Source organism: Lichenostomus cassidix, chromosome 25 (assembly GCF_008360975.1).
Source record: "Lichenostomus cassidix isolate B80296 chromosome 25, HeHo_3.0, whole genome shotgun sequence".
NCBI lineage: Eukaryota > Metazoa > Chordata > Aves > Passeriformes > Meliphagidae > Lichenostomus > Lichenostomus cassidix.
Window position 1 is genome coordinate 1,196,600 of NC_139505.1, and position 23,864 is coordinate 1,220,463.

The 23,864-nt window shown below is 59.1% G+C and overlaps 3 protein-coding genes across 4 annotated transcripts; all 3 read left to right on the top strand.

Moving 5' to 3' along the window:
* The first annotated feature begins 381 nt into the window (after nucleotides 1-381).
* Nucleotides 382-7,774, top strand: GOLPH3L (golgi phosphoprotein 3 like). The gene is made up of 5 exons (XM_085082714.1): nucleotides 382-527; nucleotides 1,034-1,225; nucleotides 5,754-5,885; nucleotides 6,006-6,120; nucleotides 6,731-7,774. The coding sequence occupies exons 2-5, from the start codon at nucleotides 1,046-1,048 to the stop codon at nucleotides 7,156-7,158; spliced, it is 855 nt and encodes a 284-aa protein (XP_084938840.1). The 5' UTR covers nucleotides 382-527; nucleotides 1,034-1,045; the 3' UTR covers nucleotides 7,159-7,774.
* Nucleotides 7,775-8,265: 491 nt separating this feature from the next.
* LOC146427148 (alpha-endosulfine) lies at nucleotides 8,266-13,933 on the top strand. 2 transcript variants are annotated; one of them, XM_085082717.1, is made up of 3 exons: nucleotides 8,266-8,440; nucleotides 10,043-10,171; nucleotides 11,978-13,933. In XM_085082717.1, exons 1-3 carry the CDS (start codon nucleotides 8,384-8,386, stop codon nucleotides 12,146-12,148), a joined length of 357 nt encoding a protein of 118 aa, XP_084938843.1. In that variant the 5' UTR covers nucleotides 8,266-8,383; the 3' UTR covers nucleotides 12,149-13,933. The 2 variants fall into 2 exon arrangements, with proteins under 2 accessions (XP_084938843.1, XP_084938841.1); XM_085082715.1 differs by lacking the exon at nucleotides 8,266-8,440 and adding an exon at nucleotides 8,569-8,632.
* Nucleotides 13,934-17,343: 3,410 nt separating this feature from the next.
* LOC146427149 (induced myeloid leukemia cell differentiation protein Mcl-1 homolog) lies at nucleotides 17,344-21,807 on the top strand. The gene is made up of 3 exons (XM_085082227.1): nucleotides 17,344-17,911; nucleotides 19,546-19,793; nucleotides 20,257-21,807. Exons 1-3 carry the CDS (start codon nucleotides 17,383-17,385, stop codon nucleotides 20,371-20,373), a joined length of 894 nt encoding a protein of 297 aa, XP_084938353.1. The 5' UTR covers nucleotides 17,344-17,382; the 3' UTR covers nucleotides 20,374-21,807.
* The last annotated feature ends 2,057 nt before the right edge of the window (nucleotides 21,808-23,864 follow it).

Genomic DNA, 23,864 nt, shown 5'->3' on the forward strand with positions numbered 1-23,864 from the left:
CGGGAAAGGGATGGGACAGGGGATGGAATGGAACACAGACGGGACAAGCAGGCACGGGACTGGAGCGGAATGGGACAGGAATGGGATGGGACAAGCAGGCGCGGGACTGGAGCGGAATGGGACAGGAATGGGATGGGACAAGCAGGCGCGGGACTGGAGCGGAATGGGACAGGAATGGGATGGGACAAGCAGGCACGGGACTGGAGCGGGAACGGGACAGGAACGGGACAGGACCCGTGACGGGACTGGAACCGGAACGGGAACGGGAAGTGGAACAGGACAGGGAGCGGGAGCGGACACGCGGGCGTGGGCGGAGCCACCCCTGACAGACAGGAGAAAGTCCCGCCTCCCTGCCCAGCCTGGCCGCGCTCATTGGCTGCTCCCACCCGCGCGGGCTCCCATTGGTCAGAGCGGCGGCCGGGGCGGGGCCAGCGGAGCCCAGGAAGCGGCGGCAGCCCCGCGGAGGCTTTTCCTGCCCGCGGCCCCGGAGCGGAGCGGAGCGGGCCGGGCAGAGCCGCCGGGCCGCGGTGAGGCCGGGCAGCGGCCGGGGGCATTGGCAGCGCCGTGGGGAGGCGGGGAGTCTTCACCCGCGGGGCGCTGCGGCGGCGGGCGGGAGGGAGCGGGGCTGGTCCGGCGGGGCGAGACGGAGCGGGCCGGGGGGCGGGATGGAGCCGGGCCGGGGCCGGGAGGGGTGGGACAGAGCCGGGCCGGGGCTGGGAGCGGGGTGGGACACAGCGCGGGTCGCGGGCGGTGGGATGGGGCTGTCCCGCATCGCCCCGGGGTGCGGAACCCTCGTGTGCGGCTCAGGGACAATGCTGCCCCTCGGGGCTTCCCCAGAGCCCGGGGCTGCCACCGTCCCCTCCAGCATGTCGAGGGGTGACAGCCGCTCCCTGCCTCCGCCATGGGAAGGGGAGCTGAAAACCCCTGCTAGAAGGGGCGAGCGTCCCTCGTTCTTGGGGTCTGGCTTTGGCTCTGGGGCTCAGAAGTGTCACTGTCCGCGGTGTTGAGCAAAGCCGTGCTCTCCTGTGCCCAGCTGCAGCGGGAGATGACGACGCTCACGCACCGGGGCCGGCGGGTGGAGGGCAGGAGCTCGGACAAGAAGCCGGACAGCGAGGAGGATGGAGCTGCGGACAGGGAGCTGAATGAAGATGATCCCGATGACTCCAAAGACATTCGCCTCACGCTCATGGAGGAGGTGCTGCTCCTGGGGCTGAAGGACAAGGAGGTGAGGCAGGTGTCTGATGGCACGAGGGCAGTGGGGTGGCAGTGCTGTGGTCAGCCTGGACAGGATGCTCCCAGGGAGCACCAGAAGGGTTTGGATGGATTCCTCTCAATGCTGTCCAGCAAAGCCACCCTTAGAATCTTATAACCAACCTTAGGATCACAGAATGCTGGAATGGTTTGGGTTGCAAGGGTCCATAAAGCTCATCTGGTTCCAAACCCTTGCCATGGTCAGGGACACCTTCCACTGTCCCAGGCTGCTCCAAGCCTTGTCCAGCCTGGTATGGGACACTTCCAGGGATCCAGGGGCAGCCACTTCTCTGTGCCAGGGCCTCCCCATCCTCCCAGGGAACAATTTCTTCCTAATATCCCATCTGATCCTTTTCTCCTTCTTTGGTTTGCTTGGTGCAAACCACCTTTGTCTGAGCTCAAACTCAGCTATGGACATGGCTGGTCACTGCATCCCCCCAGCTCTGCATCAGGGATGGTGACAGGAGGTGAGAGATGCCCTGGGGGTGTCATGTCTCTGCCTTGTGCAGAGCAAAGTGGGGTTTGTTCTTTGCCAGGGCCAAAGCTGTGGGGTTAAAGGATCCTCACCTGATGTATCAGAGGGTAAACATCCTCCTCTGCAGCCCAGTGCCCTGTCCTGTCCCAAAGCTCCAGGTGACACCCAGGGACACCCTGAGCACTGCTCTGCTCTTCAGAAGTTAGTGTGGGAAAGAGCAGAGGTGGCTTTTGAGGGAAGAGGCAGAGGGCAGCAGAGGCAGCTGGGCTGGGAGCTGGAAGCAGGCACAGGCTGAGGCTGGACCCACATGGAGAGGGGGCAGGAGCTGCATCTCTGGTGACTCCTGGGCCAGGCAGGAATGGTGCAGCTCCAGGGGGATGGGGCTGGGTGGGAATGGCAGTGCTGGGAGCTCCTCTCCTGTGCCTGTCACTGGCTTTCCTTGGCAGCAACAAGAGACTGCTGGTTATTCCCAGAGGGCTGTTCCCTGTGGGAAGGGATCCTGGTCAGACAGAATTGATTTGTGCCTGTCAGCTGGTAGGAACTCATTGATCAGCTCTGCCTCCAAGGAGCTGTGGGGAAGGGGAGGATGCCTCATGTTGAGCTCTCTGAGCTCTGGCCTTGCCTGCACTGTGACTGAGCCTTGTCTTCATCCCTGCATGCATCTTCTGGATCGATCTGGGGGAATCTTTGGCTGTGGAGGTGGTGAGGCCCTGGCACAGGTTATTCCATGGCTGCCCTGGATCCATGGAATGCCCAAGGCCAGGTTGGACAGGGCTTGGAGCAGCCTGGGGCAGTGGAAGGTGTCCCTGCCTGTGGAATGGGGTGGGACTGGTTGATCTGTAAGGTCCCTCCCAACCCAAACCACTCCAGGATTCCATGATTCTGTAATCTGATGCTGCTATTCCTGACAAGTAGATGGGGAATTCTAGACCCAAAGGAAGCCAACCAGGTGCCCAGGGTGCTTCTTGGGGTGACAGTGGCAGAGCAGAGCCTTCTACGGAGGCTTTCCATCTGCTGGAACCCTCTTTGGTCAAGATTGGACTCCATGGTCGTGGAGGTCTCCTCCAGACTTAATGATTCCATGATTACTGTGTGTCTCCCCCCCTGAGGAGCTGTGGTGGGTTAGCCTCCTTCTCTTCATTCCTTTGAGTTGGAATTAAATCCTTGTGAGGTGCCTGGACTCTCTTTTCCAGTGAGCTTGGCTGTTCTGGGTTGGTCCCAGCTGGTGCTGAGCTGTCCCACAGATCCAGCCTGGGGCAGCTGTGAGTTGTGACAGTGACAGGGGCTGGGACTGTCCTGTTTGACCACCCCAGATAAGATCTGAGAGCCACCTAGGAAGTGGCAGGAGCTCAGGGCTGTAAAGGGAATGTGATGTAAATAATCCTGGAGCAAATATTTGAGAGCAGCCTGGGAGTGGAGTGCCATGGGCTGCTTTTTCCCTGGGCTGTGTTTGGTGTTCTTGGCTTGGTTAATGTATCCTGGGAACAGCCCTTCAGCCTCCAGGAAGTTGGGAGAGCACAACAGATACGGGAAAAAACCTTGTCACACTTTTCTTTTTTTTTTTTTTCCCCTGTTGCCCTTCCACATTCCTGCACCTCACGACCAGAGGCAGCAGCAGCAGCCTGGCCTGAGCTGGGCTCTGTTTTCACGGCTCGGGTGTTCACTTGTGGTGTGATGACTGGGGAAAAACAAGACAATTTTTGCCAAATTCAATGAGCTCATGGTGTAATTTCATTATTTAAAGTACCAGGCTGTCCATGTAGGAGGACCTGGCTGCAAACCAGCCTGGCTTTTGTAACCAGTCTGATTCCAGAAGCTGGAAGTAACCCAGGAGCTTTCAACTGGTTTGATTTAGAATTGAAAATTTCCTAAGGGTAACGTACCCTCCAGGCCAGGAAATTGAAACTTTAGCTCATCTTCACACCCTTTCCTGGAGAACTTGTTTGTAAAGGCCATGGGTAAAACCCAGGGAAGGAAACCAGGAGGGCAGGGATAAAAGGTTGCTTTGTCTTCCCTCACAAGGAAATGAAGAAAGCAAATAAAGGTTTTAATTTCTTTTATGGTTCTCTGTGCTGGGCAAGGCCAGTGTCCACATGCCCTGTTCAAACAGACCTGCTGGGGACGGGAATTCACCCATGGGGCTGGGAAACCTTCCCTGGGGCAGGGCTGCCTCTTCCCAGCCTGTTTTCCTTGGGAAGGGACTCATTGGGTCACTTTGTCTCCAGTCTCCTGGTAGCTTTTGGACCTGTCCTTTCCTCCCTGTTCTTTATTCAGAGAAAGAGCAGGAAAGAGGGAATTCTCACCAGGAACCTGTTCTGGGTGTGTTGGGGATTTCCTGCAAACAGCAGGTTGTGACTTTGGTCCCACCGGGGTCACCCTTCCCTCGGGCACACCTCAAACACCACTCCAGCCTCTCCCTGAGCCTCTCCCTGAGCCCTTGGCTGCTCCTGGCTTGCCCTGAGATCCGAGGAACACTGCTCTGTGTTGGCTGTCACCGGAACAGAAGGAAACAATCGGGCTTTGTTCTCGTCAGGGGATGAAAGAGGAGTGGAATAAAGGAAGGGGAAGGTCACCTGGGCTGTCCCATTGCTCCTAACCGGTGCCAGCTCTCTTGGAAAGCATCCTGAATGGTGTTAAACCTCAGGGAACAGAGAATTCCCTCCCTGCCCTTCCCTGGGCCTTCTTGTCCAGGTGTTTTTTTCTTCCTGCTGCCAGCTCCAGTCTCCCTGGCTGCAATTCCAGCCCAGGACAATCCTCTACACAGTGGAAGTGAGAACTGCCCATTCCCTTCCTTTTGCTGCTGCCTTTTCTGTGTCTGATCTCCCTTGTCCTCTTCTCCCTCTCTCTTCTCTTTGCTGGACCAAATCCCTGCTCCAGTTCCTGGTTCTTTGTGGGTCATGTTTCCCAAAACTGCACTGTCTTCTTTCCCAAATGCTTTGCCTTTGGAGCCTGGACCTCTCAGGATGAGGTCTCATCACATGGCAGGCTCAGAGAGGGCTTGGGGCCAGTGTGGGATGTGCTGGCAATGAGCAGATCTGGGCTGGAGCAGCCCCAGGGTGCTCCTGGGGAAAGGCTGGGATGTGAGTTCCCATCCTTCATCCCTGACTGGAAATCTCCCCCCTCAAGGAAGGATTTCAGGGTGGGTGGGGTGGGTGAGGGATTGGGGAATATTTGGGATTGTTCAGCATGGAGAAGAGAAGGCTCTGGAGTGACCTGATAGTGACCTTCCAGGACCTGAAGGAGCTGCAAGAGAGATGGAGAAAGTCTATTTACAACGGTCTGGAGTGCCAGGACAAGGGGGAATGGCTTCAAACTGACAGAGACAAGATTTAGACAGGATTTGGGGAAGAAACTCTTCCCTGTGAGGGTGGGGAGGCTCTGGCACAGCTGTGGCTGCCCCTGGATCCCTGGAAGTGTCCAAGGCTGGGTTGGACAGGGCTTGGAGCAAGCTGGGATAGTGGAAATGCCCCTGCCATGGCAGGGGGTGGAACAGGATGATTTTTAAGGTCCCTTCCATGGGACCATTCCATGGCTGTATGGAACTCCTGTGCTCTTGTGGGAAGTGGGTCTTGCTGGAGCCCTGTGGGTGGTGGGAAGCTCCTCCCAGGCCTGATGTTGATTTCTTGGTACATCTAGGGAATCTCAGGGGGATCCTGGGGCCAGGGGGGGAATTTCTTCCATCTCACCTGTCCCCAGGCACATCCACAGCTTTTTCACTTTTCCTGCTTTTCTCACTTTTCCTTGGATTTTTTACACCCTGGGGCTGGGGAGAGCTGGGTGTGCCCTGTGGCTCTGGGTGCAGCAGGAAGGGCACAGCCTGGACTGCTCAGTGTTTGCAGGAGCTTTTGGGCAGGAAGGGGATAATGGGAGTTTCTCATCTGATGGGGAAAATCCCTTCCCTCCCTTTGGAGAGCTGGGAGGCTTTGGAGAGATGGGAGCAGGGAAAGACTCCTGCATTTGCTTCAAGCAGGCTGGGAGGGATGGGAGGCTGAACAGAGAAAGAATTCCTTCCCATCTTCTTCCCCAGGGCTACACCTCCTTCTGGAACGACTGCATCTCCTCGGGGCTGCGGGGTGGGATCCTCATCGAGCTGGCTCTGCGCGGCCGCATCCGCCTGGAGCCGCTGTCCCTGCGGAAGAAGAGGCTGCTGGAGAGGAAGGTGAGGCTCCTGCAGGAACCCTGGCAGGGTTTGGGGCTCTGCCCACCCCATCCTGGCTGCTGGAGTGGGAGGGATCTGCTCTGCCTCCAGCCTGACCCTGTGCTCCACTGCTCCTGCCAGGTGCTGCTGAAGTCGGATGCTCCGACTGGGGATGTGCTGCTGGATGAGACCCTCCGGCACATCAAGGCTACAGAGACAGCAGAGACTGTTCAGACCTGGATAGAGCTGCTCACTGGTAGGGCCAGGTGGAAATTCTGTTGTCCCAGCTCCCTCTGGGCCTCTCCAAACATCCCCCAGGCCCCCCCAAACCCACCAAAATCCATGCAGGGTCCCAGGTCCAGCATCACTCGCTGCATCCAGAGCTCCAGGATCCAGTGGTGAGGGAACCCCAAAAGCAGGGGAGAACTCCAAAATCACCCTGGACCTTCAAATCCCACCAAAGCCCCTCTCCATGGGCTGAGCCTGGATCACTGGGTCATTTCCCTGGAGATGGGCAGAGCACAGGAAGGCTGAGTTTGGGCACAGAGCAGGATTTTCTGGGTGTTTTTTTGTTGGGAGCTCAGTGTAAGACTTAGACCTTGCTCCTCTTGAGTTCCTGCTGAGGCCTGACCAAGCCTGGGGTGACCCAGGGGTGGAAGAGGCTTTGGCAAGGGATCTGCTCTGGGATGTGCTGCCTGTGGCTGCTCGGAGCTTTGCCAGGTGGGAGAGGTGGCTCCGAGCCAGGCCGAGGGATCAGGGCTCCTGTGACAGAGCCCAGGGGTTGTGCAGGACAGACAGACAGCATGGAAGGGTGGAGAGGTGCTGGGATGGGGAAGCAAAGCTTGAACAGCTCTCCCATCCCTCAGGAGAGACCTGGAACCCCTTCAAGCTGCAGTACCAGCTGCGCAACGTGCGGGAGCGGCTGGCCAAGGCGCTGGTGGAGAAAGGCATCCTGACCACGGAGAAGCAGAACTTCCTGCTCTTCGACATGACCACCCACCCCGTCAGCAACGCCTCCGAGAAGCAGCGCCTGGTGAAGAAGCTGCAGGAGAGCGTCCTGGAGCGCTGGGTGAACGATCCCCAGCGCATGGAGCGCAGGACTCTGGCCCTGCTGGTGCTGGCCCACGCCTCGGACGTGCTGGAGAACGTTTTCGCCAACCTGGCCGACGACAAGTACGACGTGGCCATGAACAGGACCAAGGACCTGCTGGACATGGACCCTGAGGTGGAAGCTGCCAAAGCCAGGGGCACGGAGATGATCTGGGCCGTCCTGGCAGCCTTTAATAAGTCCTAAATCCCCCCTCACGCCGCGTGGGGGAGACCCTTGATGGGAGCCAGGGGTCTCCCCAGAGGGATGTGGAGTTCCTGGGGCGTTTGGGGGCTCAGCCTGGGGAGGGACCAGGGGATTTTGCTTTCCCCTCCCCAGGTAGGGCTGGGAGGTGAGAGCCCAGCCCACCGCAGCCCCGTGCCTCCAGGGAGAGGTGGCAGCAGCTCTTCACTCCTTGCCCTTGGGGATTTCTGTCTGAGGCCAGTGCAGCCCCAGCCCCAGAGCTGCCTGGAGGGGCTCAGCCCAGCACAGACGGGGCTGGGAGGCTCCCGGGTGCCTCTCCCACACGCAGGTCCTGCCTTTGAGCTCGGCGGGTTCCCATGAGGAACTCACACCCTCCTGGGGTGGGGTTTGGGGGTGTTGGGCAGTCGGGATCACCCCCTCCCTGGGTCGGGGTACCCAAACATCACCCCGTGTCTCCATGGAGGAGCAGCTCTGCAAAGACCCCCGGGCTGTGTCCCTGCGGCTCAGCTGCTCTTTCTAGTAAGAAGAAGAGTTAAACTGTGATTATTTTTGTTCACAACCCCCTTCCTTCCTCCCCCACTTTATTCTCCTGTAGTTCACTTAAACGTATTTCTCTGCAGGCCCAGGGTCTGTCCGTGTTTCAGTGGGTGCGGCTGCCGGGGTTGGCATCTCGGGGGGCAGTGGCAGCGCTCAGGAGGGCAGGGTGTCCCCAGGGTGCTGGTGACACTCGTGTCATGAGTTGTGGGTGGTCTCAGATGGTGCTCCCTGCAGGGCGGGGTGGGGTCCCTCCTTCCCCAGGTGCCTCCCCCGGCGGGGGCAAAGCCGGGAGCTGTTCCGGGACCCTCAGCAGTCCCTGCCGTGCAGGATGTCCCCGCACCCGCCCGGCCCCGGTCTCGAACCTGTGACACCGCGGCGCTCCGGTACCGGCAGGGGTGGATGAAGCCCCGCCCATAACCCCGCCCACTCGGTGTCCCTCACTTCCTATTGGCCAAAGTCCCTGCCAATCATAGCTGCCCCGCCCTGCCACTCACCCCCTCGCGTTGTTATGCCCCGCCTCCCGCGCACACTGATTGGCCTGGTATGACGTCACGGCGGGCTCTTCTCTGCGCTGATTGGACAGCATTCCTGTCCGTTGCGCAGCTGAGGCGGTGGAGGCGGTGGCGGCCATTTTGGAGCAGGGCGCGGGGCCGGAGGCAGCGGAGGGAGCGCGGAGCTCCCCCTCGCCGCCATGGCAGCCCCGCTCGGTACCGGCGCCCTCACGGAGGAGGCCGGGCAGGAGAAACAGGTGAGAAACCCCGCGGGGACGGTGATGCTTGGAGCCCGGCGGCTCCCACTGGCTCTGCCGCACGTCGCTCTTTCCAGTCCTATGCGCCGATTGGTTGATTCTGCTGTCCGTCCGGCGAATGCTGGGTTCCCATTGGCTGTGGGGCTGGGGGTGGGCGGGACTTCCGGCTGGGGCTCGATGGCGGCGTGGGGGGTGCGTGGGCTTGGTGGGGCGGGATGGAGGCGAGTGGGGTGGGAAGGGGCTGGGGTGGGGCTGGGGTGGGGGTAACGGGGGTGGGATTGGGATAACTGGGATGGGAGGTGGCTGGGAGGGAGCTGGGGGGTTGAAATGGGTAATTGGGAAGGGAGTGGGCTGGGATGGAGGGAACTGGGATGGAGGGGGCTGAGAGGTTTGGGATGGAGGTGACTGGGGTGGGAATGGGCTGGGATGAGGATAACTGAGGTGGGGGTCGACTGGGCTGGGGTAACTGGGATGGGAGAGGGCTCGGGTTGGGATGAGGGTAACTGGGATAGGAAGGCTTTGGGATGCGAGAGAGCTGGGGGGGTTGGGGTGGAGATAACTGGGATGGGTGGGGGGTCGGGATGGGGGTTATGGGGTGGGAGGTGGCCGGGATGGGATAACTGGGGGGTTGAGAAGGGGGTGAGTGGGATGGGGGTGCTGGGTGGGAGGGGTTTGGGGGTTTGGGGTCACTGGGGTGCAGCAGTGCCCCCCCAGCTCACACAGGGCACCAGTGACACGTGTGGAGCTGAGGGGAGCAGTCAGGGATCGTGGAATGGCTTCTGGGGACTAAGCTTTGGGTGCTGCTGTCAGACCCCCTGACCCCTAAAATCATACCTAGGAACCCCAAAAGCTCCCAGGATACCCAAAATCCTACTTGGGATCCTCTAAAATGCTTCCCAGGAGCTCAAAATGTTATCAAATATCTGAAAATCCTACCCTGGTCCCCCAAATCTGAACTGAGATCCCCAAAATGCTTCCCTGGAGCCACAAAGTCCTACCTGAGACCCCAAAATCCTCCCCAGGATACCAAAATCCTACCTGGGATCTCCCAAAATCCTCCAGTAGAACTTTCAAGTTTAGGGACCCCTAAAGTTGTCCCCAGTGTGACCTGAGAAGGGAAATCATGGGATCCTGGAATGGTTTGGTTGGAAGGGACCTTAAATCTCACTCAGTGCCACCCCCTGCCATGGGCAGGGACATTTCCACTGTCCCAGGGTCCTCCAAGCCCTGTCCAGCCTGGCCTTGGACACTGCCAGGGATCCAGGGACGGCCACAGCTCCTCTGGGCACCCTCTGCAGGGTCTCCCAGGGAGGAATTTTTCCCAATTTCCAGCCTAAAAGCCCAGTTGGCAAAGCCAAATGCCAGCGTGGGTGCTTGGAGGGGCTCCCAGGTGGGAAGGAGGCAGGGAAAGAGGCTCTCCCTGTTCCACAGCTCCTGCAGGGGAAAGCTGTTTGTGGCTGGGAAGGTGTTGGTAATATTTTCCGAGTGGTTTTCCAGCAGAGCACAGCAGGGCTGGAATGTGCTGCTGGGTGTTGTGTAACTCATCCCAGGTGGGTGTTGGGCTGTGGGGCTCCAGGGATTTACACCTTTTTTGTTTTTCAGGACACTCAGGAGAAGGACAAACCCATCCCCCCTGAGAGGGCAGAGGAGGCAAAGCTCAAGGCCAAATATCCCAACCTGGGCCAGAAGCCTGGAGGCTCTGATTTCCTCATGAAGAGGCTGCAGAAGGGGGTATGTGAGTGTCCCTCAGTGGGACTGGCATGGAAGCAGCCCAGAATTCCCCTTCCTTCCACAGCCTGGGCTGGCTCTGAATCCCCCCAGCAGATCCCACTCTGTCCCCACACCCTGGCCTGAAAGCTGGAAAAAACCCTGAAATTTGGAGGTGAAACAAGTGCTGGAATCTCCCCCTTGGGATGCTCCAGGGTTGAGGGTTTAGCCCTGGTTTCACTTTGCTGGCCCAGTGGCTCTGCTGCACCTGCACTGCAAAGCCAACCCTCTCCTCTCCCTGTGCTCCTTGGGAGTGGAATTAAATCCCTCAGGAATGGAATTAAATCCCTCTCCAAGAGCCATCTGTGCCCTGCTTGGGTTGGCCCTGCTGGCTCCAGAGGCTGCTGCAGGAAGCACAAACCTCTCCCAGGCTGGTGGCAGTCAGTGGCTGTGTCACCTCCCCAGGGCCATTCCCAGCTCAGCAGTGTCCCTGTCCAGTCCCTGTGCAGGGTTTGGTCTGTCCTGGCAATCCTGTCACTGGCTGTCCCCAGCTGTCCCCTGGGGCTGCTGTGGGGCCCAGCATGGGAAGGAGGAGTGTGGTGGCTCTGGGGTGACCTTGGCTGGATTCCAGGTGTCCCCAAAGCTGCTCCATCCTGCCCTCCTCACCTGCACAGGGAAGAGAACAAAAGGCTCCTGGCTTGGCCAAGAGCAGGGCAGGAGGGCTCAGTCCTTGAGCACCATCACAGGCAAAAGGGACTTGAGGAAATTAAGTGGAAATTCAGTGAATTTATCCATCAAAATCAGAACAGGATGATGAGAAGGAAAATAAATCATTAAGAGCAGGGGTCTCTGCTCCCCATGGACCCCCACAGGCTGCTGGGGAATCTCAGCTCTGATGCTTGGAGCTTCTCCTGCCTCTCCTTCCCTGATGCTGGCACCCCCAGTCTCTCACACATCCTCACTCCTCTGGCCACAATTCCATCTGCACAATCCCTTTTCTCCCTTCCTGGTTCTGTTATTCCCAGGGCTCAGCCTGGCCAGTGGCAGGTCCATCCCAAACCTGGCTGCACTAACCCAGGACAGGTTTTTTGTCAGGACTGGTCCCCCTGAGGACACCTTGGGGCACAACCAGGCTCCCTGTGCCCAGCAAACTGTCCAGCTCTGGCACAGGCTCTGCCTTGGCTCCAGCCTCTCCAGGGCAGTGGGATGAGGCAGTGCTGGGAAGGAGCAGAGTCCTGGGGTGATGTGATGTGATGTGTGTGATAAGGGACAGAAACGCCCTTTGGCTGGGAGGTGTCCCCAGCCATGTCCTTGCAGGCAATGCCCTGATGCTCCAGGAAAGGCCTTGGCAGCAGCCAGGATGAGTTTCCTGGGGGAAAAGTCCTGCCTCTGTCACCCTGGCTCATCACCCAGAGGATCATCAGGCAAACACACACAGTGCAGAGGATCCTATCAGGCACTGCCCCTGGCTCTGCCTCTGCCTGGAAGTGTCTGTTCTACCTCAGCATTCCAGAGGCTCCTGAGCTGAATTGCTGTGGTGCAAGGGCAGAGTAGGTCAAGGCTGGTCCCAGACAGCCAAAGGTCTGTCAGTGTGTCAAAGGGGTGCCTTGAGTCAGGCCCAGGCAATGCCACCCAGGGCTGGGCTGAGTCACTGGCCTTTGGCCAACGGCCTTGTAAATCACACTGGACTCACTGCTTGGATTTCCCCCTCGGGTGATGTTTTCGTGGCCTGGTTTAGAGCAATCCCAACACTCCCTAAAGGATCCTGGCGTGTCTGCTGTTGCCAGGCTGCTGCACACCCAGTAACACAAACACCTCTCCCTCTTCCAGCAAAAATACTTCGACTCTGGTGACTACAACATGGCCAAGGCAAAGATGAAGAACAAGCAGCTGCCAAGTGCAGGGCCTGACAAGAACCTGGTGACAGGAGACCACATCCCCACACCCCAGGACCTGCCGCAGAGAAAGTCCTCACTGGTCACCAGCAAGCTGGCGGGGTAGCCTGCACTCCCAGCTGGGGGATTCCCTCTTCTTGTTTTTTTCTTTTGGCTAAATGGATTGAACTTCACTGTACCATAGGGACAGAAGCACCAGAATCCACGTAGTTGTTTGAGTCTTTCCAGCGAGCACACCCCAAACCCGAGCAGGGGCAGGGTTGGCTTGGCCCTTCCTCTCAGCGAGGCTTCGCCTTAATTTTCCTGCTGTTTGAAACCATGCTGGCCAGCAGAGCCCCTGCAATGCTGCCTCCTCACTGGGAGAGCCCTGGAGGAGCAGGAGAGGGCTCAGGGGAGGCACCTGCAGGAGGGGAGAGTGGGGCTGAGGTGTGGGAAGGGATTTCAGGCGTTGGGGTCTGCAGAGACTGGCCCAGCTGGGCAGGAGGGGTGATCCCAGATCTGGAAAATGGGATCCCAGGCCTGGCAGGTGTGATCCCAGATTTGGCAGGTGTGATCCCAGATCTGGAAGCATAGTCAGGTGTGTGCATTAGAGCTTTGAAGTGAAGCAATTGGCCGAGATGAAAAAAATTCTGGGGGACTTTGGTGGGCTGAGCTGCCTGGGATCTGTTCCCAGCTCTGCTCACCGGGTGACAATGTCTCTGATGGGTTTGGGAGAGGAGCTGGACAGTGTTTGAAACATCCTTGTGGCTGCTTTTGGGGTAGAGCCCCACGCCAGCTGGCCCCAAGGCCGTGGGGACAGTTTCTCTATCCCTGGTCAGTTCTCAGCAAGGCTGTGCCTGGCCAAGGGTGAGGTGAGGATGACTCCTCTCCCACCACCAGGGAGTGAGGGAGCTAAATCCAGCAAGGAGCTGAATCCAGCAGGAGCTCAGGACACAGCAGAGCTCTGCCCTGCAGCCCCAGCCTGATCCCAGACTTTGGTGCTCACAAAGTAGGACCAGCAGCAGCCAGGGAGAGGGATTTGTGCAGCTGGAACTGATCATGGAGGGAGAGAGGCAGGACTGGGAGTAACCAACCAGAAGGGGAAAAAAAGCACCAGAAACAGAGTGGAATTAGAAGGGCATTGAGGTGTGTTTTGAAAGTGTTGGGCACCCCAAGCTTAGATTTCCTTTTTTCTCCCGTTTTTCCCCTTGTGTTTTCTTTGTCTCAAGCCTGGGAAAAAAAAATAACAAAACCCCCAAACTAACACCAACATGACAACAGAAAACCCCAAACCAAACAACCTGTTGCTGCAGCCCTGCAGAACCACACGTGCTGGGGGTGGCACTGTCCCCTCCTCTTGCCCTGCATCTCCTTTCCCATGCCATGGGGAGTGTGGGCACAGCTGTGCCAGGGCAACACGAAACCTGTGCCAGGGCAACACGAAACCTGCCCCAGTTTCAGCCCCATCCTGGAAGCACCAGGGCCAAAGGAAGGGAGGCAGCAGGTGAAGGATGCTCTCTTTCCGTGTGTTGTGCTCACCTGGGCGTTCCCTGGGAACTTGTGTCACCCCCAGCACTTGAGGTGTTGTTTCCCTGGGGAGTGTTTGCCGAGGGTGTGCTGGAATGTGCGTCTGCCTGCAGGTGGTTCCTGGATCCTCCCGTGAGAAACAGGCGCTGATAGCCCTGGGGCTGCTGCTGGCCGCTGTCTGGGGAGGGGGCAAGGAATGTGGTGGGGTTGGGCTCTGCCCCTTGTCCCCACAGGTTCCTGCTTTGGGCTCCAGCACTTCTCCAGCCCTGTGTGACCTGGCCTGGGCAGTGGCTGCACACCCTCCCTGGATGTCCTGCTGTCTGTCCCAGCCATGTTGTAAATAGATACAAATATATAAAAATATATATAATTTTTTACATGTTCACCTCTTCTGGAGTGCTGTGCTTGCTTTTGATTAAAACAAAACCCCAAAAGGGGAAATAAAACCCGAAAGAGGAAATAAAGTGAAGGATGCAAAGGGGTGCTGCTGCTCTGGGGCTGTCCCCGTGCTGGGGGGCAGAGGGAGGGGACAACCCCCCAGCCATGTATCCCTGCTTTTCCAGGTGTGCTTGAGCAGGTGGGAGAAGGGATTTGACACCACAGGAGGAGCACCAGCAGGAGCAGTTCTGGCCAGGGTGGCCAGCATGGAGGGGGTTGTTCCCATGGCTGATTCTGGGGCTGGGGGGGTTGAACCCCAGCTGTGGGGCTGTGTGTGGGTTCTCCATGGGGCTGATCCCCAGTGATGGAGCCGTGGGTTGTCCAGAGGGCTCTGGGGTGGGAACAGGACACGAAGGTTTGTCCTGGGTGGGTGGGAGGTGTTTGGGGCCAGTGGCCACCTTGGCTCACAGCAGAGACTGGGAGCACAGGGGAGGGGGTTTTACCTTCTTGCCCTCAACACCAGTGTGCCCTACTCACTGCTGTGGGGCAGGAGCTGCTGCTGCCCTCCCACACACTGTCCCACTGTGGTCACCTTTGTCCCCACTGTCACCCATCAGGGTCTCTCCAGGTGCCCTCTGCCCCCTGGGGTACAGGAATACCCCTGGGGTACAGGAATACCCCTGGGGTACAGGAATACCCCTGGGGTACAGGAGCACAGCCACTCCTGCCTTTCCCACCTCGAGGAAGCCCCATGTGGCCTCAGCATGTCCAGCCCCCTTCTCTGTCCCCACCATCAGCCATCCTGGAGGCTTCACCTCTGGGATTTTCAGCCCTGACCTTTCCTCAGTCCCACCTTTCCTCTAGAGTTCACCAGCCCAGCCAGGTGTGTCCCTGGGCTGAGCTGTGCTCCAGGAATCCTCTGATCTTCCTGAAGCCTCTGCCCCGTGGATTCCCCAGGCCTGGCCATTCCACAGCCCCTGGAGCCCAGCCTGGTCCCCAGGGACACGCAGGGACCCACGGGGACACGCAGGGGACACGCAGGGGACGAGCAGGGACGCGCTGTTCCAGCCCGGGCCGTGTTTGTGCTAAAGCTTGGCACTGCCTCACAAAAATGTGCTGGGCGCTGCCAGAGCTCCCTGTTATTATTGCTCCTGGTGCCAAGAATTCGCTTCCCGACAAGGACGCATTCCTTGGGGCCACGGGAAGGATTTTGGGAGGGACGAGTTTGGTCTTGCTGGACCCCCAGTCACACTCGTGCCCTGGTTTGGGGGGGAGGCAGTGGGGACAGGAGCTGGGGGGGTGAAGGGACACCCAGGGGGATGCACATCCCTGTTTTTTGCAAGATCTGGGACATGAGGGCTCTGGGGCAGTGGGATGGGGCTGTGTTCTGTGCTCACCACAGCCTCCTCCGCTGTTCCAGAGCACAGTGATGCTCAGGATGGGCCCAGAGGCTTGGATTTCATGCAGTTTGTCCCCAAAAATGCTGACCAGAGGCTTGGATTTGCCACAGTTTGTCCCCAAAAATGCTGACCAGGGAGGGCTTCTTCCTGATGGCAGATCCCTGTGTCCTCCCTGCAGCAGAAAGACCCCACTGGAGGAGCTGTGCTGTCCCAACATCTGGCATTTTATCTCCACCTTTGGGGTTCCCCACACTGCCTGAACCCAGAGGCACCAGGATCTCCTGTCCCCAAGCCCCACAGCTGGGAAGGGCAGGAGTTTCTTGGTCTCTTTTGGTGTTGGGGGTTCAGCACAGAGCCCATGCTACCAGTGTGGGGAGAGGAAAGCAGACCCTCACCCCAGTGCCTCACTGTCATCACATCCCAGTTTGGTGATGCCACCAGGTGATGGGGATGGTGTCACTCCCCAGGTGGGGGGCAGGGCTCCATTGGGTACTTTGGTGGCCTTTGGTGGCACAGAGACCCCAGCATGTGTCTCTAGGCACCTGAGTGCCAAGAGGGCCTGCAGGGATAGCCTTTCAAGGCGGGTAATTGTGATTTCAGGGGCCCCAGACCCCAATTTGCAGTGTCTTGGGAGGCATCAAAGGGCTCTGAGGCAGTGGAGCTGCTCTGGTCCCTGGCTCTCAGGTGGGAATGGCCCCAGCAGGACAGCAGAGCCTTTGCCCACACCCACCTCTCCATCCTGGACCTTCTGGGAGGTGGGGATGGAGCAGAGCCCTGGAAAGGAGGCCAGGAAAGGGGCACTGGGGACCTCCTGTCCTTCCTCACCACCACAGGCCAAACCCACAGTTTCCCTGTCCTTGGAGCATCTGATCCACCTGCAGTGGCACAATGCTGTGGTTTGCCAGCCCAAATGGCACATTTTGAGGGCATCAGGCTCAGTCTCAGGGCTGGAGGAGAGGCCTGTGGCCAGGGGAGACCAAAATTGATACCCAGTGCTCCAAGGATGCTGAGAGTGACTTGGGTGACTCCAGGGTGACCCACCCAGGTGATGAGTCCTGTCCAAGCCCCGAGGACACAGGGAGAGCTCTGCTCTGTGACCTCTCACAGCTGCTGGGTGCAGGGGGATTTCAGTCCTGGGACAGAGGTGGGACAGCCCACTGAGGGCTGGGAGGAATGGGGCAGTTCTCCATGAATGTCCAGCTAAGCTAGCCAAGGTCAGAGTGAGCTTGAACTGGACAGATCCAGGTGGGATTCCTTAGAATCGTGGAATAGTTTGGGTTGGAAGTCTCCTTTAAAGGCCATCTAGCCCAATGTCCTGCAGTGAGCAGCGACATCTTCACTAGATCAGGCTGCTCAAGAGCTCTGTCCTTCCTGACTTGGAATGTTTCAAGGGATGGGGCATCCACCACCTCTCTGGCCAACCTGCTCCAATGTCTTATTATCCTCACAATAAAAAATTTCTTCCCCATATAGTCTAAATCTATATAGTCTAAATCTATATGATCTAATCTAAACCCGCTCTTGGTTGAAAACCATCACCCCTCATCCTGCTGCAATCTCACGGATCCCACTCCCTACTTTCACAAGTTTTTGTGTGCATCAGTGAGGCTCTGCTGGCTCCCTGCATCCAGGGCCTCGCAGGAGATGCTTTGTGCCGCAAATCCATGAATGGAACCGGAGGCTGAGGAACACACGTGGTCCATGGGATGAGGGTGGTCCCTGGTGCTGGGGGGGTTTGCCCTGAGGAGCTGAGGGAAGGAGTACCAGCACGGCACCGGGCAGGGCCGGGGGTACCGGAGGGGAAAATACCGGGGTGGGGGGGATTCGGTGCCTGGCGGTCGGGGGGTAGAGGGGTTGGTCCCTCTTTTCGCCCTTTCCCAGCCCAAAGGGACACGCCGGCACGTCGCCAGCTCCGCAAGAAGGAGCGGAAGCGGAGGTGGAAAGGGGCCGGTCCCGGTCCCGCCCGCGCCCCGCCTCTGAGCGTCACCGCCGCCGGTTATATAAAGCTGCCGCGCCGGTCCCGCCCGCACCCCGCCGGCCGCGCGCACCGGGCGCCATGTTCGCCGTGAAGCCGAAAGCCGTCATCGGCTTCAACCTGTACTGCGGCGGCTCGCCGGCGCTGAGCCCCGCCGGGCCCGCCGAGCGCCCGGAGCCCGCGGCCGCCGCCGAGCCACCGCGAGAGCGCTCCGCAGCCGCCGCCGGCCGCGCCGACCCCCCCCGCGCGCTGATTGGGCGCGGCGCGACGCCTCGCGCGCTGATTGGCTGCGGCGCGACTCTGTGGCGCCCCGAGGAGGAGCTGGACGGCTGCGAACCCGAGCCCGAGCGCGGCCCTGCCGCCGACTCGCTGCCCGGGACCCCCCCGGGACCCCCCGACGGCCTCCGCCAGGACTCGCTGGAGCTCATCAGCCGCTACCTGCGGGAGGTGGCGGGCGAGGCGCAGCCCAGCGCCAAGAAGCTTTTCCCGGGGCTCCTGGGTGGGCCCGGCCGGCCCGGCGCGGCGGGCGATGCGGTGATGGAGAAGGCGCTGGAGACGCTGCGGAGGGTCGGCGACGGCGTCATGCGGAAACACGAGCTCGCCTTTCAAGGTGAGGGTCGGTCGGACCCTCCGCGGGGAACGGGAGGGGGGAGCCATGGGGGTAGCCGCGACCCTCGGCCGCTGCTTTGGGGCGATCCAGGTCCCGCTGCCGCCCGTCCCCATTGCCGAGGGGCTTTGGGCAGGGAGGGGGCGATGCGCTCAGCCGGGCGGGGTCATTCATGGGCTGTGGCCTTGGCTCGGAGAGGGTTAAATGGAGCAGCTGGGAACTGATCAAAAACGAAACTGAACTTTGCTCTGTTGGGGCGAGGAAAAGCCGCTGTTGGTGTGTGCAGAGGAGATAATCTAGTTACAGATTAGCCCTGGTTCCTCCTCGCGTCCCCCTTGGCTCGGTGTGACTGTGCAAATAATCCCAAGCGTCCAAAGATTAGTTAGTTCAGGAGTTTCGAATCCTCACCCCTGCAGTTTACGTCCTGGGGGGTTTCTGGTAGGGGGAATTCTCCTGGGCAATATGTTCAGGTTATTATGGAATCATGAAGTGGTTTGGGTGGAAAGGGAGCTTGAAACTCATCCAGTCCCATCCCCTGCCATGGGCAGGGACAACTTCCACTATCCCAGGGTGCTCCAAGCTCTGTCCAGCCTGGCCTTGGACACTTCCAGGGATCCAGGGGCAGCCACAGCTTCTCTGGGAATCCTGTTTTAATGTATTTCGCCCACTTGTGCAGAGTCCTGGAGCAGCCATAGGAAGTTGACCCCCAGAGCCTGGCCTGGTGTCCTGGGGTTGAACTGGAAGTGAGAAGTGACCGATTTGACCTGGTTTTGTGTAACTCAAGCTGCTCTGGGGCTGAGCTGAGCTCCCAGCCTCGTAGCTGGTGTTGGAGCTACTTTTGGCAGTTGGATCCCAGGTCAGGATGGAGCCCAGCAAAGCAGGGCAGTGCCTGCATTTCCTCCTGAGGTGCTGTGTGGTGAAACACCTTCCTCCTTGCAGGAGGATGTGCCAGTTTCTCAGCTTGTCGGCTTTTGGCTTTTTTTGAACACAAAGGGCTTCAGTTTCATCCTTAGCTGTGCTGGTGGGAAAGGCAGTGGGGTCAGTTCCTCTGTCCCAATTCCCGGACGTGCTTGTTGAATGATTCTTGGGAGGAATGTCCAGGCTGACGTGAGCTGGCTCTGTGGGGATGGTGATTTCCTGAGTGCTGAGGAGGAACTGCTTTGGAAAGGCTTCCTGCAAGTTTGAGCAACAACAAGCAACGCCTTTCGGTTTCGTAAAGGCTTGGCTTGTTTGCTTAGTGCAGGGCACTGGAGGTCGAGCTGGGGAATTCTGCTCTCCCAGGCACTAATCCCATGTTAATGAACTGGGGACACGTCTGCCTGGCTGTCCTTGGTCTCAGCTCTGCCCAGGCTGTGGTTCTGATGTGGTGGGGCTTGGAAGCCTTGAGACAGGGGGTGTGACGTGCTCAGACACCACAGCTGTGCCCGAGACAGGGGGAGGAAGGAACTAAAAGTGTGTCAGGGGCTTGGTTTTGTCTGGCCCAGGTGAGAGTGGGCAGCAGAGCCCTCTGAGGACGCAGGACTTGCTCCCCATCTCCTGCAGCTTTAGGGACTCCAGCCTGGGGGTCCCAACCTCTCCCTCCCCCTCGTGGGGTGTGTTTGGTGCCGTGTCCCTGCCCCTAAACAAGAGTCTTGCAGGAATGCTTCGGAAGCTGGAAATCCAGCAAGAGGAGGACCTGCAGTCGGTGGTGGAGGTGGCTGCCCACTTGTTCAGTGATGGGGTGACCAACTGGGGCCGTGTGGTGACACTCATCTCCTTCGGAGCCTTCGTGGCCAAGCACCTGAAGAGCATCAAGCAGGAGCAGAGCATCAGCACCCTGGCCGGGATCATCACGGACGCCCTGGTCTCGTCCAAGCGCGAGTGGCTGGAGAGCCAGGGGGGCTGGGTGAGTCACTGCCTGTCCCGAATTCCTGAGCTTTCCCCAGCATTCCAGCCTTTTCCTGTTTCTGTGACTGCCCGAGTGTGTCAGTGCTGACTCACTACTTCCAGGGAAAACCACGGGCTGGAGGTGGGGGCAGAGGGGGTGGGGAGGGGGCGGGTTGGTGTTCAGGAGCGACTCACCACGTGCTGTCTGAAGTGGTTTGAGCTAAAAACGTGTCCCTGCCCTGCCTGGGGGCAGCATTCCCAAAGCCAGGGCAATCCTGAGCTGGCCTGGGGCTGAAATTGGTCTGGGGGAGCACAGGGAGCACAGTGGGATGTGCAGGACTAATTGGTCTGGGGGTGCACAGTGGGGTGTGCTGAGCTGAAATGGGGCTGGGGGAGCACAGGGAGCACAGTGGGATGTACAGGATGAAATGGGGCTGAGGAATGTGCCTGGCAGGGTGTTGACCATCCCTTCTCTCTCCCAGGAGGGCTTTGTGGACTTTTTCCGCGTGGAGGACCTGGAAGGCAGCATCCGGAACGTGCTGATGGCGTTTGCAGGGGTGGCTGGCCTGGGGGCTGGCTTGGCCTACATGATCCGGTGAGGCTGGAGCTGCCCAGGAGCAGGACTTTGGGAGGACTGATTCCCTGGGACTGCAGAGCTGCTCCTCCCTCAGGGAGTGCTGCTGGAGCTGGACTTGAGTGACCCAATGCGGATTTCGAGGTATCCCCGGAGCAGTTCTTTCCCGAGAAAGAGGAAGGTGTGATCCGAGGTTAGGGTGCTGATGGAGGATTTATTGCTTTGGGAACAGAGCGTGGAAGAGCTGATACTCTGCTTCCTTCGAGAGGATGGTGCTGGGGAGCTCAAGTGGACTTGCTTCACTTTGATCCCGGAGGGAACCGTCCGGGAGCTCCAGCAGCTCCTGCCTGGACTGAGGGCTCCTGGGCTGGGCGAGGCAGCTGAGCCGGGAGCAGATAGTTGAGGGTTGTGGTTGTGGGTTTTTTCTGGAAATAGCACCTTCTGCTGCCGCTGCCCTGCCTAAACTTGCAGCTCTGCTGCTGGAGCAGAAGCACTGCGTGCTGGAAAGGTTGTGCCAGCCTGAGCTGCCCCAGGTGCTGCCAGCAGGCCCTGGAGTGGCAGAGCTGTGCCAGCAGACAGGAGCTGGGACCCTCTGCCATGGAGCTGGAGCCATGCCCAGCCCTTCCCTCCCGAGGGGCAGGGGCTTGGAGGGGCTGGGGGTCACACCCAGCTGTGTCCTGGCCCCATCCAGCCTCTCCTGGCTGCACAAGGACAGTTGAGAAATAGGGAGTGCATTTGTAAGTATGTAAAAACTGGGGAGGCTGTAGAGAACCTGTAAATGTCTATAAATCTGTAGAATATGTACATTTTTACAGAGCTGATGATACAAAAAGGAGGAATCCATTCTGAATGTGGGTGCACTGTGCTTCATTCCTCATGGGAAGTAGCATTTTTGTGGCAAAGCCTCTCCTCCTGCCTTGACTCCACTCGAGCCTTTCCCTCAAGTACTTGAGCAGCACAGCCAGGGAGTGTGACAAGCAGCAGTGGCCTCGTGGGCTCGGTGTGACCACGGCTGGCTGGCAACAGCTGATGTTTCTGTTTATTTTAATCCCTTTTTGGTTGCTCTCGCCCTCCTGGCGGGGGTGGGGAGCTGTGGAAGTTGGTCTGGCCACTTCCTTCTCTTCCCTTCCTCTTGATCCTCCTAGCCACGAGCTGGACAAAGCTGATGTTTGAATGTAAAACGTTCTGGGGCCACCTCTAGCTCGGACCTGCAGCTCGGTCAGGTCCCCTCGGGGTGGTCTGGGCTCCCCAGGGGTGGCTTTGCTGCCCAGGGGCTCAAGGGACTCGCCCAGCCCCGGCTCTGGAGGGCTGCACTGGCCCTGTCCCTCAGGGACCGTCCTTGTCCCCAGGCCGGGACCTGGAGCCTGAGCCCTGCCCAGCTCAGCCATGGTGCTACAGCCAGGCCCTGCTTGTGTGCAAAACAAGCTGTCGTTTGGTCAATAAATGTCTTTTGTTCTCATTCCTCTGCTACCAAACTCGTTGTGTCCCCTGAAGGGGGGGCTGAGCTCCTGTGCTGCCCCTGCGGCTCCCCGAGGCCTCTGGAGTATTAGAAAAGCCTCTGTGCATGTGGAAAAGGGTTTGGGGTGTCCCATGTCACCTCCAGGGCTCTGAAAAGCCTCTATGGATGTGGAAAAGGCTTCAGGGTGTCCCATGTCACCTCTGGGGCTCCCCAAAGCCTCTGGAGCACTGGAAAAACCTCTGTGGATGTGGAAAAGGGTTTGGGGTGTCCCATGTCACTGCAGCTCCCCAAGGCCTCTGGAGCACTGGAAAAACCTCTGTGGATGAGGAAAAGGGCTCGGGATGTCCCATGTCACCTCCAGGGTGTCCCATGTCACCTCTGGGGCTCCAAAAGGCCTCTGGAGCATTGGAAAAGCCTCCATGGAGGTGAAAAAGGGCTTGGGGTGTCCCGTGTCACCTCTGGGGCTCCCCAGGGCAGCTCCCTGGCTGTGGTGTGGGTGGGGAGAGCTCTGAGGTGCCTGCACCTGTGTCACCCTCGAGGGGACCTGCAGCCCTGGGGACAGGGCCATTCCTGTCCTCATGATGTGCTCCTGGCCCATTCCAAGGAGGGGGATGTGCTCTGTGGGGCTTTGGTTATAATCCCACATTGGTTTGGGTGCAGAGGGACCTTAAAGCTCATCTTGTTCCACCTCCTCCCTGCCATGGACACCTTCCAGGTGGCTCCAAGCCCTGTCCAGCCTGGCTGGAAGCACTTCCAGGGATGGGGAATCCATGGTTCTCTGGGAAACCTGTGCCAGTGTCCCTCCTGCCAGGGCAGAGCCAGCTGCTGCTGCATTTCCTCCCCTTCTTAGGGGACCTGGGGGCTTCTTTTCCTCTCTGTTTAGGGAGACCCTGCACCCCCAGACCTCCCCTGTGAGCCCCAAATTCCCATCCCTGCAGGTTTGGGGTGGATGTGTCCCTCTCTTGGCTCCATGCACAGCTCCCTCCTGCCAGGAGCAGCTCTGCTGGGGGAGCTTCAGCGGGAAAATCCCCTCTGGAGAGGCAAAGGACTTCCCTGACCCCAAATCCATGCCGGGCCTCCTGTCCCTAGGTCACCAAACCCCCGTGCCAGGGGGACAAGCAGCAGCTTCCTGAGGGGCTGGCCAGGCTCTCGCTCCCGAAAACAACCCGGAGTGACTCAGCCCTGCTGTGCAGAGACTGCAAAATGCTGCTGGGTGTGGGTTTTCTGCTTTTTTGGGGTGGTTTTTGTTTTGTTTTGGTTTATTGTTGGTTTTTTTTTTTTTTGGTCGAGGGTTTTTTTAATGCTATGTCTATGGGGACTATTTTGGGCCTGTTTGGCTCCCTGGGGTGCAGTGGGGACTTTGATGCAAAACTGGGGCTTTGCCATGGAAATATGCAAAGGGAGGGTGGTGGGATGGGGGGCGTGGGGGCAGCTCAGGGGGTTTTGGGGTGGCTCAGGGGGTTTGGGGTGCAGGGGACTGGGTGGGGTTGGGGTGCAGGTGGAACTGGGGGTGTTGGGGACTCGCAGGAGTTGGGGTGTTGATGGCTGGGAGGAGTTGGGGCGTTGGTGCCTTGCGGGATTTGGGGTGTCAGTGGCTCCCATGATCGGGGTGTGGGTGCCTGGGCGAGTTGGGGTGTTGGTGGCTCCCAGATTTGGGTGTGGGTGGCTGGGAGGGGTTGGGGTGCAGGTGGAGCTTGGGCTGTGTGTAGCTCCCAGGGGTTCAGGGTGTTGGTGGCTCCCAGATTTGGGTGTGGGTGGATGGGGATTTTGGGGTGTTGGGGGCTCTCAGGGTTTCAGGGTGCTGGTGGCTCCTATAGTCCTGGTGTGAGTGGATGGGATCTTGGGGTGCTGGGAGCTCCAAGGGTGTTGGGGTGCTGATGGCTCCCCAGAATTTGGCTGTGGATGCCTTTGGGGGTCCTTGAAGTGCTGCTGGATGGGGGGATTTGGGGTGCAAGTGGGGGTTTGGAATTGGGGGGAAGGAATTGGGATGCAGGTGCCTGGTGCTGTTTTGGGGTGCAGATGCCAGGGGGGAATTTGGGTTCAGGTACCTGTAGCAG

What these genes read in the sequence shown, in the direction of transcription:
- GOLPH3L (XM_085082714.1), top strand. Translation starts at nt 1,046, where the DNA reads ATGACGACGCTCACGCACCGGGGCCGGCGGGTGGAGGGCAGGAGCTCG. An exon ending in TGGGGCTGAAGGACAAGGAG is followed by an intron (nt 1,226 to 5,753) that starts GTGAGGCAGGTG and finishes CTTCTTCCCCAG; the next exon opens with GGCTACACCTCCTTCTGGAA. An exon ending in CTGGATAGAGCTGCTCACTG is followed by an intron (nt 6,121 to 6,730) that starts GTAGGGCCAGGT and finishes CCCATCCCTCAG; the next exon opens with GAGAGACCTGGAACCCCTTC.
- LOC146427148 (XM_085082717.1), top strand. Translation starts at nt 8,384, where the DNA reads ATGGCAGCCCCGCTCGGTACCGGCGCCCTCACGGAGGAGGCCGGGCAG. An exon ending in AGGCCGGGCAGGAGAAACAG is followed by an intron (nt 8,441 to 10,042) that starts GTGAGAAACCCC and finishes TTTGTTTTTCAG; the next exon opens with GACACTCAGGAGAAGGACAA. An exon ending in TGAAGAGGCTGCAGAAGGGG is followed by an intron (nt 10,172 to 11,977) that starts GTATGTGAGTGT and finishes TCCCTCTTCCAG; the next exon opens with CAAAAATACTTCGACTCTGG.
- LOC146427149 (XM_085082227.1), top strand. Translation starts at nt 17,383, where the DNA reads ATGTTCGCCGTGAAGCCGAAAGCCGTCATCGGCTTCAACCTGTACTGC. An exon ending in ACACGAGCTCGCCTTTCAAG is followed by an intron (nt 17,912 to 19,545) that starts GTGAGGGTCGGT and finishes AGAGTCTTGCAG; the next exon opens with GAATGCTTCGGAAGCTGGAA. An exon ending in TGGAGAGCCAGGGGGGCTGG is followed by an intron (nt 19,794 to 20,256) that starts GTGAGTCACTGC and finishes TCTCTCTCCCAG; the next exon opens with GAGGGCTTTGTGGACTTTTT.